The 16237-nt window shown below is 39.3% G+C and overlaps 1 protein-coding gene across 6 annotated transcripts in view; it reads right to left on the bottom strand.

The window, feature by feature from the left end:
• Positions 1-2341: 2341 nt before the first annotated feature.
• The window catches only part of RBBP6 (RB binding protein 6, ubiquitin ligase), a 31573-nt gene continuing 17677 nt past the window's right edge, over positions 2342-16237 (bottom strand). For 2 of the 6 annotated variants that reach the window (XM_085237232.1, XM_085237234.1), the window contains 12 exons: positions 16091-16187; positions 15157-15296; positions 14126-14298; positions 13312-13415; positions 12593-12933; positions 11412-11505; positions 11233-11329; positions 11080-11137; positions 9485-9850; positions 9025-9126; positions 5869-7617; positions 2342-4925 (listed from right to left, as the gene is read on the bottom strand). In XM_085237232.1, the coding sequence (XP_085093358.1) occupies positions 2777-4925; positions 5869-7617; positions 9025-9126; positions 9485-9850; positions 11080-11137; positions 11233-11329; positions 11412-11505; positions 12593-12933; positions 13312-13415; positions 14126-14298; positions 15157-15296; positions 16091-16187 (5470 nt within the window). In that variant the 3' untranslated portion in view covers positions 2342-2776. The remainder of the gene's footprint in view (positions 4926-5868; positions 7618-9024; positions 9127-9484; positions 9851-11079; positions 11138-11232; positions 11330-11411; positions 11506-12592; positions 12934-13311; positions 13416-14125; positions 14299-15156; positions 15297-16090; positions 16188-16237) is intronic. The other 4 variants (XM_085237233.1, XM_085237235.1, XM_085237236.1 and 1 more) reach the window with 3 other exon arrangements.

The following is a 16237-nucleotide window of genomic DNA, read 5'->3' as shown; positions in this document are numbered from 1 at the left end:
ACTTACTTTAATGTTTCCCATCAGACCACACAGCCAATGCAAACAACTGACAAAACCTCCACTCTCTCCATAATCCCACCTAAAAAATCATTTTGAATCAGGGAAACACAATTGACAGAAAACTCAGCTAACAGCCCCTCTCCCAGTGCCATGTTCTGCTACCAGCAACGCTCTGAGCTCGCCTCGCCCTCAGCACAGCAGCGCTGCAGGCAGGACTCAGCCCGGCCATCCTCACTGACATCAGCATGGAAGTCTGATCCCCTCCCCGTGCCATAACACTCCTGCCAGGAGCCAGAACTCCTCCCATCACTGCATGTCCCACACACCTCCCTGTTCCCACGTTCTGTTGCGAACCAAGGCTGTTGCTCAGATTGGGGCAGTTTTCTGCTGCCCAATTACACTTTGATTTGCAAACTGCCTTCTTTCCTGGAGTTTTGTTACCACTCAGTATGGTCCATCTGCATTCTGGCAAATTCAGTTTCAACTGAAGACAGAAAATGAGTTTTTTGAGTTCTCTGAGGACACTGGCATAAGGACCCGCAGCAGTTTCACGGAACAGATCACACCTTCAGTAGGTGACAAAGAAGGAATATGTTAAGTTTAGCCAGTGAGTAACACCAGATTCTCGTACCTGAAAACAATTAAAGCTTATTTTTCTCTGTAAATAAGCCTTCCTGCTCGGTGATTAGAACTATACTTCACCACAAGTCACACGCATTCCAAATGTATTTCCCTCAGACCCGGAGATCACTTTGGCTACCCGCCTTCACAGTGCTGCAGAAATCCAGTCTGAAAAGTTCTTACCATGGCTGCAGTAACAAACACCCATTCAGGACTGAGCAAAGTGCATCTCGAGCGCCTTCAGCTCAGAAGAATAAAGCTTGGGGAAAAAAGTAATCATAGGAAATTCCATGCACAGTCAATTAAATTCACAGCAGACTGGAAAATCATCAGTTATGCTGCTAGAGAGCTCTGCAAAGAGGAGAGTTTAACAGAGCATTAAGACAGGCATTGACTGCAGCTTTCTCAGCAGGTTACGAATACAGCATTTTGCCTCTTTTCATGGAGCTATTCCAGAAATAAACTTGCACATAAGTTTACTAATTATTCTGAACCTTAATAAGAAAGCATATTAACACCTCCCAACTCATCACACAGACCTATTTCTGTATTTCGTTAGGCCAAAGCATGTTCCCAGCCACTGAACAGTGCTCAGTGCATCTTCTGCTCCCAGTGGGCTCATCCTGAGCCCAGCGAATGCACAGGGACACTCTGAGAATGCCTTCACATCCCACACAGTCGGCGTTTACTTTGGGGAAATGAGTTTGCTGAAGCACAAACAGTAAACGCTAGATGAGCACATTTAATAACATTTAATAACACAGACTTTATTTTTCTTCTGGAATGTAAATATTTGGGTGGCTTCCTCTGAACGCCTGCTTCACCTTGCGCAGGAAACACTTGAAATCCACCAAGAATGCCTTGGCATGCACAGGTGCAAAGCACTAATTCTGGTTTGTTACTGTTCTAACCATCAGAAGGAAAAGATGCTCCATATCTAAGCTGAGTCACTCGACTGAAAAGCAAAAGGAAGAATGATTTTACTGTCTTTGCACTACTAAATATCCTAGCAATAGTTCCTACGTTAAGTCATTTTTTGTACCACCTCCACAAAGCAGGGAGCCCTGAAATGCTGCTTCAGTTGTAGCACCCAGAACTCTTTTGGGGCAAACCCCATGAACAGCAGAGGGTTTCACCACTAAACTCGGTTGTCTCTGGGACGTTACGACAGTCTAAAGCAGAACTCTGCCTCTCTAATGGCTTCTCTTGTTCTGCCAAACTCATTCACTGAACCCCACGTTTAATGGCAATGTGCCATGCTGAGTCTGTATGAAAATGTGAATCATCAAAGAAAGCTCCATCAAGACCAAACACACCGGTGATCAGCATCCTCGTCAGACGACATACAGATTACAGCACAGCTTAAAATACAGGTGCCTATTTTTGCTGACAAATAGCAGAGTTCTAAACAAACAGAGCTGAAATGTGGCAGCTTCACACAGAGCACTGTTTTAAAACAGTACCAGCTGTTACTATCAGCTGTACTGTGGGACTGCACACCTTCTGAAATATAAAAACAACATGAGAAAAGGGCACCTCCTGGCAGTACATCATACTGCATCTGCTCAAAGATCTCAAGTTCAGCCAGCCTCTGCAGACCTAAACACACTGTCACACAGTTTCCCGTACACTTAAGCCATCAGCAAGCAGCCAGCAGCTTCTGTTGGATGCTCTTCTCCCTGCTTAAGTTCAGCTCCACTAGAAATCTCATCACACCAAATAAAGTTTACTGAAAACTTTTTATTGTAATCAAAAAGTGACATAACAGGGCTGTAATGTATTCTGCAAATCATTCTGCTGATATTTTATAACTGATACCAGCTTCTTCTGCCAGGCAATTAAAAAAAAAAAAAAAAAAAGTCAAATGTGAAAATTTTCACAGTACAGTAAACTCCACCCAAACTAATTAACGGTGGTGAAAAATAAGACGCCCCAGCAAAACCTTTCATGTTACATGGTCACAACTCACAATTCTGTACAAAATGTTCACTTTTATAAAGCTCTGATGTAAAAATCAAATAATCAAGCAGCAATATTTTAAGTGCAGCACAGGGTCTTTCATGTCATTATTTACAACGCTTGAATTCGTTTACATTTTAACAAAATTTAATACAGATGACTTAGGAATTAAGTCAATTTTTTCCTATCTGTCATTCTATATGGTGACAGATTTAACTTTTTGGTCATCTTTCTCTTTATCTTTGCTCTTCTTCGATTTTTTCTTCTTGTGTTTGTGTTTTTGGCTTTTCTCCAATTCCGGTTCATTTTCGGCGTGTTTCTTATGCTTCTTGTGTTTTTTGTGTTTCTTGTGCTTCTTTTTCTCTTTCTTCTTCTTCTTCTTCTTGCTGTCTTGACTCTCTCCTGAGCTGGCACTGCTGCTGTGGCTTCGAGTCTGACTCTCAGCAGGGCTTTGACTACGACTGCGGCTAACACTGGGGCTGCTCTGGCTTTGACTTCTGCTTGCTTCAGGCTGGCTAACCGTGGCAGGAGCTGCTGTATCCTGTTTGACCTTGTCAACGGCTTTTTCTTTCTGTTCTTTAGAATTTTTTCCTACAGTTTCCTCATCTTTTGCAGATACGTTACTTTCACTGTCACTTTCATTGTAGTCTGGTACAAAAGCAGCCTCATCAGTTTCTCGAGTTGGATCAGAAGAGAGCCGTGAGGGGTTGCTTACCTGAGGCTTAGTCTTGACACCAGTTTTATCATTCTGTCCAGTCACATTTTCTTTCTCATTTTTTGCATCTGGTGATTCTTGTACTGAAGATGGCTTATTGCAACTTGGCTCTTTCTCTTTATTGCTCTTTATCTCAGATATATACTTGTCCTTGTCCTCCTTCTCCTTTTCTCTCTCTTTTTCCTTTTCCTTTTCCCTCTCCTTTTCCTTTTCTTTTTCCTTCTCCCTTTCCTTTTCCCTCTCCCTCTCCTTTTCCTTTTCCTTCTCCCTCTCTTTTTCTTTTTCCTTCTCCTTTTCCCTCTCCTTTTCCTTTTCTTTTTCCTTTTCTCTCTCTTTTTCTTTTTCCTTCTCCCTCTCCTTTTCTCTCTCCTTCTCCTTCTCTTTTTCCTTCTCCCTCTCCTTTTCCCTCTCCTTCTCCTTCTCTTTCTCCCTCTCTTTTTCTTTTTCTCTCTCCCTTTCCTTTTCCCTCTCCTTGTCTTTTTCTCTCTCCTTCTCCTTTTCTTTTTCCCTTTCCTTGTCTTTCTCCCTCTCCTTTTCTTTGTCCCTCTCCTTTTCCTTCTCCTTGTCTTTTTCCCTCTCCTTTTCTTTGTCCTTTTCCTTCTCCCTCTCCTTCTCTCTCTCCCTCTCCCTTTCCTTTTCCTTCTCCCTCTCCTTTTCCTTTTCTTTGTCCTTCTCCTTTTCCTTCTCTTTTTCTTTTTCCTTCTCCTTTTCCCTCTCCTTTTCTTTTTCCTTCTCCTTACTTGAATTTTTATCTAGAGGTTTGTGTTCCTCTAATGAACGCTTGGAATCATGAGCAGTTTTGTGATCTGATTGCTTTCGGTCACGTGAAGGGCTGTAGCTGCTTCTTTTGGAATCTCCGGCCCCCTTTTTGGAGGGCTCTGCTCGTTCATCTCTTGGTTTACTTTTTTGTCCTGATGTAGATTCTCTGTTTCGTGAAGGAGAATCTTTTCTCCTTGCTAATTCACTTTTTTCATCTCTACGCTTGGAACTAGAATGCTCTCTGTTGCCATCATGGTCAGATTTTTTGTCTCGATTAGGAGTAAAATCCTTAGCAGTGGATCCACGGCCAGCATCGTGTTTCTCTGAAGATCTGCTGTCTTTGGAAGATTGAGAAATATTTTTTCCATTTCCTTGTTCAGTTGCACGCTCTGAGTGGTCTTTTTCTGGCTGAACACTGCTCTTCCTCTTTTCAGAAGAGTCCTTGTCTGACAGAGAATGATCCCGCTCTTTGGTTTTCCCTTTTTCATTCAACACTAAACTTTTTGAACCTTTTACATCATGCTGAGAGCTTTCATAACTCACCTCTTTTGTAGTTTTCTGTATTTTCTCCAAAGGCTCCATTTCTTTCTCATTGTGTTTTATGGGATTTGGTGGCTTAGCACTCACATTTTTTACAACGCTCGCAGGTTTTCCTATGTTTGAAGATGGCTGGGTAGATTTAATGTCTTCCTCTTCAGACTCAAAGTCATCTTTATCCCACTTCGACTGAGGGACCTGGATCATAATAATGACGTCTTCAGCAGGAGCAGTTATATCATTATTATATTCCTCCATTGTCTTAATGACAGTCCGCTTTGTATCTGTCTTTTCTTCAGGCTTTCTAACAGGGCTTCCTCCAGTAGAACTGGTGCTAACAAGAAAAATATGAATTAACAAAATAGTAGAGATGCAAGCACGGCTGTCTTTTGCAGTATTTTATAAAACGACCTCTGCTTCACCTGTAAAACTCCAGTACGTTTTCAAAAGATGATCAACTAAGGGGACAGCCAAGATGAAGGATAAGTCCATTGACTAAGATTATGAGCAACCAATTATTGTCTTTCTACTATGCATTTAATTAACAAAGACACAAGATCATCAATGCTTCCTCCTTGGAAGCATTCAAAACCAGGCCGGATGGGGCTGTGAGCAACCTGGTCTAGAGGAGGGTGATCCTGCCTGTAACTGGGAGGTTGGAACTAGATGATCTTAAAGATCTCTTCCAACCCAAACCATTCTATGATTCTATGCTCAGATCAGGAATCGTCTGATCAGGTAATTCCTTGATGTCCTATTTCTATCTGTGGTAGACAAATTAGATATACCATCTCGTTTCAACAAGCAAGCAAGCAAATAAGGAGCAATTATGTGCTCAAAGCAGTATAGGCAACCAAGTCGCTATTTCTGCAAATCATAATTTCATACTAGCAAAAAAAAGTCACTTATAGTACCTTGCAATTTTAAAAATACAAAATACTGCATGATACAGACATATCTGTTATACGGAGGGAAGACCTGGAGAGGACACCACAAAGACTCAATATATAGCTGTATTCAAAAGGCTAATTCTTAAGAGGGGAAAAAAGTCCCAGAAGGGTCAAACGTCACCCATTAACTGAACTTACCAGCTTTCTATTCAGACTGCTTGTTTGCTGCAACAAAATTTCATTTGTACAGTTTAGCAGAAAACCTCATAGTTTATTCAAATACTCACTGAGCACGGATTTAGCTTCTCCTTTCATCAGTTATTATAAAGATTTTAAATTTTAAAGGGAGAGAAGGGAGAAAATGTAGGAAAACAAATGATGAAGTACCTGGTATAATCTACAAGAGTTGAACTAGATCCATCAGCTGCTGTTACTTTTCTTCTCACTTTTCCTTTCACTTTTTCTTGTTTAACTTTGCTGCTGCTTGGCTCAACTTTCTCAACAGGTTCTTTCACGGGTGGCACATTTTCTCCACTCACAATCTTTTTGCCAGTTTCTCGGTTAAGTTTAATCTTTTTTGCAGGAGTGATAAGAAAACCAGATTTATCTTTTTCTGGAGTTCTCTCTCCTTTCTCACCATCAGGTTCAGTTTTCCCTTTTGGCGATGTTTTTGATTCAGCAGTTTCTGGTTTAGAGGCCTTTACAGAAGTTGCTTCGTGTTCTTTATCAGCCTTTTCATCTGCTTTTCTTTTTCTTTTTTCAGTTTTTGCATCAGAAGATTTGCTTTTTTCAACTGCTTTTTTTGACTTGTCCTCTTTGCTGGAGGGCTTTTCTGACTTCAATTCTTTTGGATGGTCCTTCTTTGCCTTTTCTTCCTTGGCTGGCCTGGCTTCTGGGTGATCTTTTGCCACTTTTGGATGAACTTTCCGTGGTGTACCGAGAGCCTTCTCATCCTTTTGAGAGGAAGATGCTTTAACACTGTCTGTCTTCGGCAGCTCCTCCTTTGCCTTTTTCACAAGAGGTTCCATTCGAGGAGATTTTTCACGATCGGTGTCCACCTTCTCTTGGGAAGCTTTAGCTGGTTTTGTTACATTGTCTTTCTTCGGAGGAGCAGCCACTTCTGCTTTCCGTTTTGTCTTATCAGTTTTTGCTTTTGGCTTATCCTTGTCTTTTTTCTCTTTTTCAGACACTGGTTTGAAAGCTATAGAATCTGCTTCCATAGGTTCATCTCTCACAGGGGTGGCATCATCTCTACTCGGGAGCATGAACAGAGAGTCTGATTTAATGTCCTCCGCTGTACCTGGTTCCCTTGTTTTTTTCGTACTTTCTAACAACTCAGCATTGGGAAATCCTTCATTCTCATCCCCTTTTCTCCTCTTCCTGTGTTTTTTATGTTTATTTCCTTTGCCATCTCCCAGGGGATTTTCCACCTCCTTCTCTTTTGATTTTGCAGGATCTTTTATACCATGGCCCTCTCTTCCTGAAAGCTTTTCAGGGAAATTTCCGGCTATGTTACGATTTCTATGGCTCTGCCCACCAGCATAATCCTCCCTACGTCCCCGAGCATACGGCGAATTTTCTCTTCTGGTTCCAGGTGGACCAAATCTATCTGGAGAAAAGTTCTCTCTGTTTACTGGAGGTCGAGGTTGGGCACCAACAGCATAGTCCTTGTAAAACTTTTCATACCATTCTCTGTAGTTCCTTTCCCATTCTCTGTATCTTTCCTTTTCAAACGGATCTCTAAAGTCAATAGATCTGCCATAGTAAGCTTTCATATCATATGGTGGAACTTCTCTGTATCTGTTAAAATACTCCCTTTCTCCTTCCCCTTGAGGTATAGTCCGTTTAGTGGGAGACTGGCCTCTAAACACTGGAGACCTGGACCGGGAATGGTATCTTCTGTACGGGGGTGACCTTGACCTTGAACGGTGATAACCATGTGACCTTGACCTAGAACGATAGTTACGACTCTTCCCTTTGCCTCTTCTTGGATATGGAGGTGAACGTGAGTAGGAACGAGAATGGGAACGACTAAACGACCGAGAGTAGGAACGGGAGCGCGAAGAGCCCGACCTCGACTTGGAGTAGGTATAGGAACTCCTCGAGTAAGACGAAGCACTATAGGGAGACTTGGACCTTCAAAAAAACACAGCACAAAAAAAAAAAAGAAAAGAATTTAATTCAAAACAGTCGTTTTCCCCATTTTTATTCTTTTTATTTTTTTTTTATTCTTTTAAATCTCCAAATGCTTATGTCAAAGCTTCTTTCAGCTGCTGGCATAATGCTACTGCAAATTGAAGAGCTTGATAACGCGTAGAAGTTTTTGCTTACAAGACAAAACAGTCACTGCTTTGTTAGTGTAAAAACATACAGGAAGGGTAAGTCTATTTCCACTTGCTTCTATCAAATTAACTACTACAGCTACTGATATATTTAAGTTGGAATATGCTGACCTCTACTGGTACATGAGTGCACAATTTTTTTAGCACTACTTAGCAACTACATGAAGTACAATTTATATTGTAGTAAGACGCAAAAAGAGCGAGTCTTAATAGCTACAGTACCAAGCAATACGAAAATATGAATTCAACTGAAGACAGTAAAACCCAATTTTAAAATACCAGTTAATACCTAAATAAAGTAAGTACCTAGTTAATTTAACTTCACTGTTTATTTGTAAATCTATACAGGACGTGTAATACTTTGTACTGCAAGGTTACATACCACAAAATTTAATCAACTCTTCTAGCCAGATGTTCTAGTAAAATTCTGCACATATCTCTAACCAAGGCTAGTGACACTGTTTCAAATAAGGTCTTATCTAAAAGTAATATTATACCATTATTCTAAGAAATACACTGATAACATTACTAATAGATAGCTATTCAGTCTGTTGTCCAAGTGATCTTTTGAGATAGAACATATCAACTACCCTGAGTATTCTCCTTGACAAGTTTTTCTTTGACTAGTTTTTAAGTAACTATTCCTCATTATTCTGCACATGCTCACTCTTCCTCTAGAAGTCCTTCAGCAATTTAAGATTTCATTATAAACACATCTGACCTTTTAATGCCTAAGAAAAAATTATCAATGTCAACAAGACACTAGCGCAAGCCATCACTTTGCAGTCCAGGTTGAAATCTCTCCATGTATCCACATGAGAAACAAAAGAGGAAATGAAGACAATTTCTCTCATTTATTTCCTCCCAAGTGCTTTGAGGTAATAGCTATAATCACAATAGGGTGAGGAGAACATCCAGCTACTAAACCTACTCAGTTCTTTGCCTCCTCAAGGTTGTCAGGAGGTGAAGGATGGTTACAGAAATACTTCAGTGAAAGAGACACCTGCTCCTTAATAACTGCTGCCAAATTACAAGTCAACTGTGCTCCGCTATATCTGAGCTAGCAACCTTCAAATGAAACTCCTAACAACTCTAAGCCCTTTAATTATCCAATCCATCTAAAGATAGTGAGGTGGAGTGGACCTCCTCCTGATTCTTCTAGACAATCTGCTTCTCCATTACGGACATGTAAAGCAGTTACCTGGAAAACGAACGCCTACGCTCCTTTTGAATCTTTTTATATTCCATCAATTCCTTAGCAAAATCATTTGTAAACTCATCAAGTTTGGACTTTTTCTTTTCCCTGTTAAAATAAGTTTGACCTTTATTACAATTATAGTTTGACCTTTATTACAAAAAGACATCAAGAAACAAAACATGGCCGATATGAGAAAATGTATACTGCATGCAAATGCGAAAGGCGAACATCCTATTTACGCAAAACAGTTTAGAATTCCTCTGAGTTTTAGGGAAAGTTTTAGAGTTACATTTGTCTCTAGTTTTGCACGTTTACCATCCGCAATGAAAAAGTATATTGGAAGAAAATGCTCTATATGTAATTTTGGCTTATGTCAGATGCACTTTAGGTGTAACTGCAGTCCGATACGCTACTGAAATACAAAAATGAAAAACACCACAATTTCACTGAGCCAAATACTTACTCCTCTTTAAGTCTCCGTTGTTCTCTGTAAAACTCCTCCCTAGATAAAGGAGGTGCTTGTGTCGTTGGGATGGTATTTGAATGAGCCGTTGGTACTGCTGTTGGTACCCAAGCTGATGACATGTTTGCAGGAGCTGGGGGATATCCTGGAGGGGGAACAGGGTACCCAGCTGATGGAGGCTGACCAGGTGGAAATTGAGGAGGAAACTGTGGTGGCGGTACCCCCGGTGGAAGAGGAAGTGCATGGGGAGGTGGAGGATACAAGGGAGGTGGAGGCACAGGCACAAAGACTGGTGCTGATGCTGGTAGTGTTGGGGCCTGAGTCCTTTGGGAACGTTCACTATGCGGGCGTCCTCGATTTGAACTTCTAAAGAAACCCAAAAACATGTGTCACTGTTTGTTACACTTGGCCCCGATTTTAAAGAGGAAAGCAAATGAAGCAGGAGCACGGTGGTGACCACATCTTGTTCTGAACTTAAGTGTTTTTCTCCCTGCCTTCTGGTCATTTCAGTCTACATTCATTTCCTGATCCTCACACTTGCTTTTCTCATCCTCACACTCCTAACAGTTCCCTCAGTCTTCTCTGCTTACACTCATCTTCATAACCATAGATGGAGGCTGCCTATGCTTAAAAGAGACACCCATTTCCCATGTGACAAGTGCCCATTGCTTCTCTGCCACTCCTTGAAACATCTAATATTTCACATTTCCAATCTTCAAAGTAGTGCACAAATATTAACTAATCTTCTCTTCAAGTTCTTTTAACATCTTCCACATTGGCACCCTATGTTGTTGCCTCACGATGATGCATTTGGCTTGTCCTCGTTCCTAAATTGTGATTTTCCTTATTATTGAATCTGAGATTTTACCTAATTTGTGGGACGGATGTTTGTTTTTGTTTTGATTTATCCTTAAGATTTTATAAACGTAACGCATACTTAAAATTTATCTATAACAAATATTTACTTGAATGAAAGAGAAAACTTAACACTATGATTAATAAATAAAATGGACTCCTCTCTCTCCAAGTGAGAGAAAGCAGTCTAGCTGTTCAAGAGGACTGAAAAAACTCCAAACAGTTGTAAAATAGGAGCACTGAATTTGCCAGAAATTTGTTTAACCAATATATAAACTAAGTTGCTGAAAAAGATAGTGTTGGACATTCACGTCCATGAAATCAACTTCTTTGACCATATTCAGCCAAAGGGCTTTCCATCTGGTCTTTTAATTATATTTAATTTGAATACGAAATCACTGATTCCTCAAAAAGACTTCATTTTTCACAGCCAGTCCTCTTCAATTATGCAATGTAGCCTTCTTTTAAACAATCTTTTTGGAAGCACGGATCCCCTGTGTTAGACCTAACTCAAATAAAGCCATTTAAAAATTAATTACCACTCCACAATTATCTGTACGTACTTATATATATATATATATATTTATATATACTTATATATATACTTATATAATTGTCTGTACATACTTATATATATATATATATACTTGTATCATTATAAATCAACTAAGTTATGTGCCACTGCCATATTCAAAATGTTACAAGCAATAATATATTGAATTTCTGTAGAATATACTTACAGTTCCCAACCTGGCCTGCCACCAGCTGAGCGAATTGCACCAATTCTCATTGGATGACCTTTTGGATTGGAAAGAAGGAAAAAAATCCATTCAGTTTACCTGACGTGTTTTTTTGTTTGTTTGTTTTTTAATTCTAAAGCTGCAGATACTTACCAGTTGTGGGAATTGATTGTCCCTGTGGGCCCAGAAGACTAGGTATTGCTGGTTGCCTTAGTACAGGAACCTGATAGCCCTTGTGAATAAACGCAAACTGTTAGAAAATAAGATTAATTAAAATACAAGAATAGGCTGAAATCGGTTAAAATACAAATATCTGTTGAAATAAAATTTACCTTCTCTTCCAACAAACTGCTGATTGCCAAAGAGGAAGATTTAGAAAGCTCAGCAGCAGTCACCAGAGCAGCAGGAGGTATAATATCTGGATCACTAAACAAAAAAATAACCAACAAATTTTCTTATTTAACTACACTGTTTTGAAGAGCTACTAGAAATACAAAGTTCAAAGTAAGAAAAGGCTGAGTACTGTAAAAGAAAAAATAAATTAAAAAATAATCTACACCAGATTTACAAATGTAAAGTTGGCTGATTGCAAATGAAGTACTGAATTCAATTTGAACTGGAGAAAGTTCAAGGGAAAAATGTTTTATTAAACTAGCTGCAAATGAAAGGCTTAGAGTACTTATAACCCACACACTAAAACTCAATTTTGGAAGATGCAAGAAGAACTTAAATTCTACTAGGACATGCTTATGTACTAGCTCAAAAAGCTGCCTTAGAGGTTTCCTTAAAATTGTGACCCTGTGGCCTCGACAGTACAGCTGAGCCTGACAGCCTTCGGGCAGAGCAGTTATTTGCATCCAAAGCTTAAAGTCGGAAGGATATAAACCCTAAACAATAGTTCCTATTTTAAATATATTTTCAGTCAACTTCACTGGATTGCAGACTTTGACTTTTATGTTTATAAACACTTCAAACTTACAAGGTTTTAAAGAACTACTACCCAAATCTGTACGGGTCAGACTACACTGTGTTTTACTGAAGATGATTCTGACATCATAATAAGGATGACAGAATTATTGCAGAAAAAAGTAACGTGAAAACACCTGGGTAATTTTACCTGTAATTGACATTGTATACTTTTCATGAAAACACTGTCTCCTCAGTAACAGGAAAACTAATACACTCAAAAAGTATTCACGTGATAGCTAAATGATCACTTTAGGAATTGCTTGTCATTAAACTAAAGGGCTGCTGAGGAAAAGAAATCCTGTCACAGGATTCATTCTTAATGACTGACAGGGAATCAAACAAGAAAAGCTGAGAAGTTCTTGAATGAGGCACAACTCCAATCTAAAGTATCCTCATCCAAAGCAAAAACAAGAAGCAGAACTTATGCAACTACTGGGAACTGCCATTAGCGATCCATACGTAAATCACCACGAAGCTTCAGAGGAAGAATCTAACTTAAGCATTTTGTTGTCTTGTATTTGTGCTGAGCTTCAGATTAACTCACCGAAAAGGTCCATCTGGCTTTTCACCACGGAGAGACAGAGACACTGCTGGAGGGAGATCAGAGACGAGGACAGAAGATGGATTTACTGGTAGTGCAGCTGCAACAGACTGACCGGGGGCCAAGGCAGCAGCAGAGTGAGAAGATAGAGAAGCTAATGGAATCATTAGTGGATCCTGCTGTCTGGAAATTGCTGGCCTCATTAGGGGCTGCAGGTTGCGTGTTATTGTTTGTCTCATTAGTGGTGGTGGAGGTGGAGGTGGTGGTGGTGGCTGCTGCTGTTGCTGCTGAATCTTACGGAGCCTTTTTGTGTAGCCGGTTTCATTTTTGAAGTTGTTCACAGCCTATAGGTGGAAAAACATTTGCAAAGAAGTCATAAGAAAATTCAGCGACAAAACAAAAGCTTCCAAGGAATAAAACTACATGTGTAATTAATTCAGTAAATGTATTTGTGTTTAGAATTCTTGACTTCAGCATTAACACTGAATCCCAAAGCAAGACAATCATTGCAAAAAACAAACAAACAAACCAGTGCCTGTAGTTCACCAACTGCCACTAAAGAGCTGTTGGTTTTCTGCAGTAACAGACAGTGTACTTGAGAAGTAGATTTAGCCTTACTCAACTTAGCCTTGCTGAAGGAGACAAAAATCAGTACTCTCTTCCACTTCAGCTTTTTACAAGTATTTTTTTTCTTACAGTTTATGTAAAAGTGATCGTATTACCTGACGTAAGAACTTGTTGGCAATTAAAGCATCTGGAGACACATCTGTTTGATGACATGTTGGGCATGTATGTTCCTCAGATTCCAATAATGCCGTTCTGATACCTGTGAATAATTAGAACAATCAATATAATTTTTAGGCACATTGAGAAACTTTGGGAATTGTAATCATTTATAAAATCATGTGCATGATTAATGGATTAATGAGTCTTGAATTGAGGGCATAAAGTTCTAAGTGTTCAATAGTATAAAAAAAAGAATTTGCAGTGAACAACTATAGTTTCAATACTTAAATGCTATAACATTTGAAGCTGCAGAGTAGACTGCATCATGCCATCTCAGCCAGTCCTTCTTCCCATTACCTATTACAGTGAGCTGTCAACCACCCCTGAAGTAACAAATAAAACATTGCTAAAAACCACCAGTAAGCTCAGATTCACAAGTTCTTCACCTTCTCTCACTAGAAAAACTTAGGTTGAATAACTAACTATCCACTTGTTTCAGTTCACAGTAAGTCAAGACTTCTGATACATAACAGTAACACTGCATAAGGAAAGAAAAAGCTGGAGACAAAGTAAATGTATCCAACACCTACCACTGTAATGACCTGCACAAATAAGTACACTTCTCATACCCATCTTCCTGCAGACAACAAAAGCTTTCTGTATTTTTTCCTCCCTTTATACCTTCCTAATTAGGCTGTACTCCAGCACTAAACAGAGCTGGTAACAAAACCAATTTTGTTAGCTCCTATTTCTCCCATCAGTAGATCATGTTTGATGCTCTGAATTAACAAACGTGGGAGTAATACTTACATTCATCACAGTAACTGTTTCCACAGCAGGGAATAACAACTGCATCTGTCATTATATCTTTACAAATCAGACATAACAACTCATCTGGAATAGGATCATCCTCTTCTGAGGAGGAGGATGGCTCTTCTGGCAAGAAAGGAGGCTTTTCCTTCTTTCCTATAGCATAAGCTTCCCTAGAGGGAGGGAGGAGATGGGAGGGAAAGGAAAAAGAAAATAATTTGAATATGGGTTAAAAAACCCAAACTTTTCCAAGCTTTTGACTTTATCAAAGGAATTCATTATTAGCCTTGTGATCAAAACTTTTTCTACAGCCACAACACTATCAGAGGGAGTGTCTATCCCTTCTGGAGAATTCTCCCAACTGTGAGTTCAACCAGACAAGAAATTAGTGTAGACTAGAAATACAACTGACAGTTGGAAATCATGTGTAGCAAATCCCACCACTTCAGTACCAAAGGGTAAACCAAAGTTGTAAGCTCAGGATATAGTTTATCCCTGAGAAATTACATTTTCTAAATTAAAAATGTCTACTTACAGCTTCTACAAAAGAAGATCCAAACCAGAAAAACAGAAGTGTTACCAAACATTCTAAAACTGGAATAGAGGCAGACACTACTCTCAGAACACACTAGTATTTTCTCTTCACTGCTTCACAAGTGAGATCCGATAGACAGAGGGGGAGGAAATGTCAGTCCTACAGCTATTTGTTAAACCTTTCAGGAAACCTCTGAAGCACAAACCAGGAGCAAATCAAACTTTCTCAAGAGAACAATTCTGATTGTAAAGGCTAACAAAATGTTTTGCAGAAATATGGATTCTTAGCTTACAACTCATTTAACTCAATTCTAGAGGGATGAACAGTGAGACCACCCTATTTTACTATGAGAAGTCATCACACTGATGACTTCAAGATACAACAGTGCTTCCTTTCCTGCAACTACTGATGCTGAACAACTTGTGTGAATTGCCACTCAGGTGTTTATATATGGTCTCATTTGCTTTTTGGCCCATCTGGAAACTCCCATACTTACGCATCAATAGTTGGTATAGCATATTTTCCAGTGTTTGTCAGCATAGCACCCTTTGTATTGGGATCTTTCACCTCCATCATGAAACTCCTGGGAATTCCTGTGCTCTTTTTAATCCTAGGTACTGACTCAAAATTTTTGTCCTGTTAAGAAAAGAAATGCAGACATTTCAACTGAAGGGCCACGCTTAAATGACATTTCAAAGATTAACAGTGAAAGCTTTTAATCCCTCTCCTTTTCTCTGATGTGAGGGTTGGATGATTGAAATATTAATTTGCTTAAGTAAAGTCTGGATGTTTCAAAGGTTTGAGCTGTATTCTGAACTTAACAGACACTCATACAACTTCCAGCTCCTCAGGGGTTAAATATATTCCAGTGGTTAAATATTCCCCAGTTCACTATTCCAGCAAGACAGAAATAAGTTCTTGCTCAGGAGGAGTCTATTTCAGAGCTCTGAATCAGTCACTAGAGACTTAAATTCCTCATCTACGTATGAAGGTTCGATTCATACCTACAAGTCTGTGAGTGACTAATGTTAAATGGTACGAATACTCAACGTGCAAATCTGCAGTAGATTGGGTCAACAGAAATATCCCCTTGCAACACAAAGTGCTAACCGACGGCCGTCACAAGGTTGAAGTTCAGGGGAAAATGTCCAATTAAACTGAAGTGCATCAAAATATAAAAAAAGATACACAAAGAAAGACCTGTGGGCATATTTAAAGCCTATTACTGAGGAAAATAAGGAAGTTCTATGCTTATAATTCCATCTTTACCCTTGAAATTTCAAGGGCTTTGCAATATTGTCTTGCAACTCTGTATTTCACCTTAGGAAAAATGACTCAAAATGAATGTCTATATATTTGTTAAGTAACTAAGTTTAAATAAATACATAAAAAAGCAACTAAATAACACCAGCAGTCCGCCACAATCTTACCCCATTTGTTGGGCAGTTCTTTATATAGTGACCAGGTTTTCCACAACGAAAGCAAGTGTATGATGGTGGAGGTGGACCCAACGGTTTCTTCATATAACTAAAAAAGTTTTTTTTGGGGAAAAAAAAAAAAAAAGGTAGGCATGTGTA

Source organism: Meleagris gallopavo, chromosome 16, assembly GCF_905368555.1.
Source record: "Meleagris gallopavo chromosome 16, MGAL_WU_HG_1.1, whole genome shotgun sequence".
In the NCBI taxonomy this organism is placed as follows: Eukaryota; Metazoa; Chordata; class Aves; order Galliformes; family Phasianidae; genus Meleagris; species Meleagris gallopavo.
Note: the sequence above shows the minus strand (reverse complement) of the source record. Positions and strands in the feature narration are given on the sequence as shown.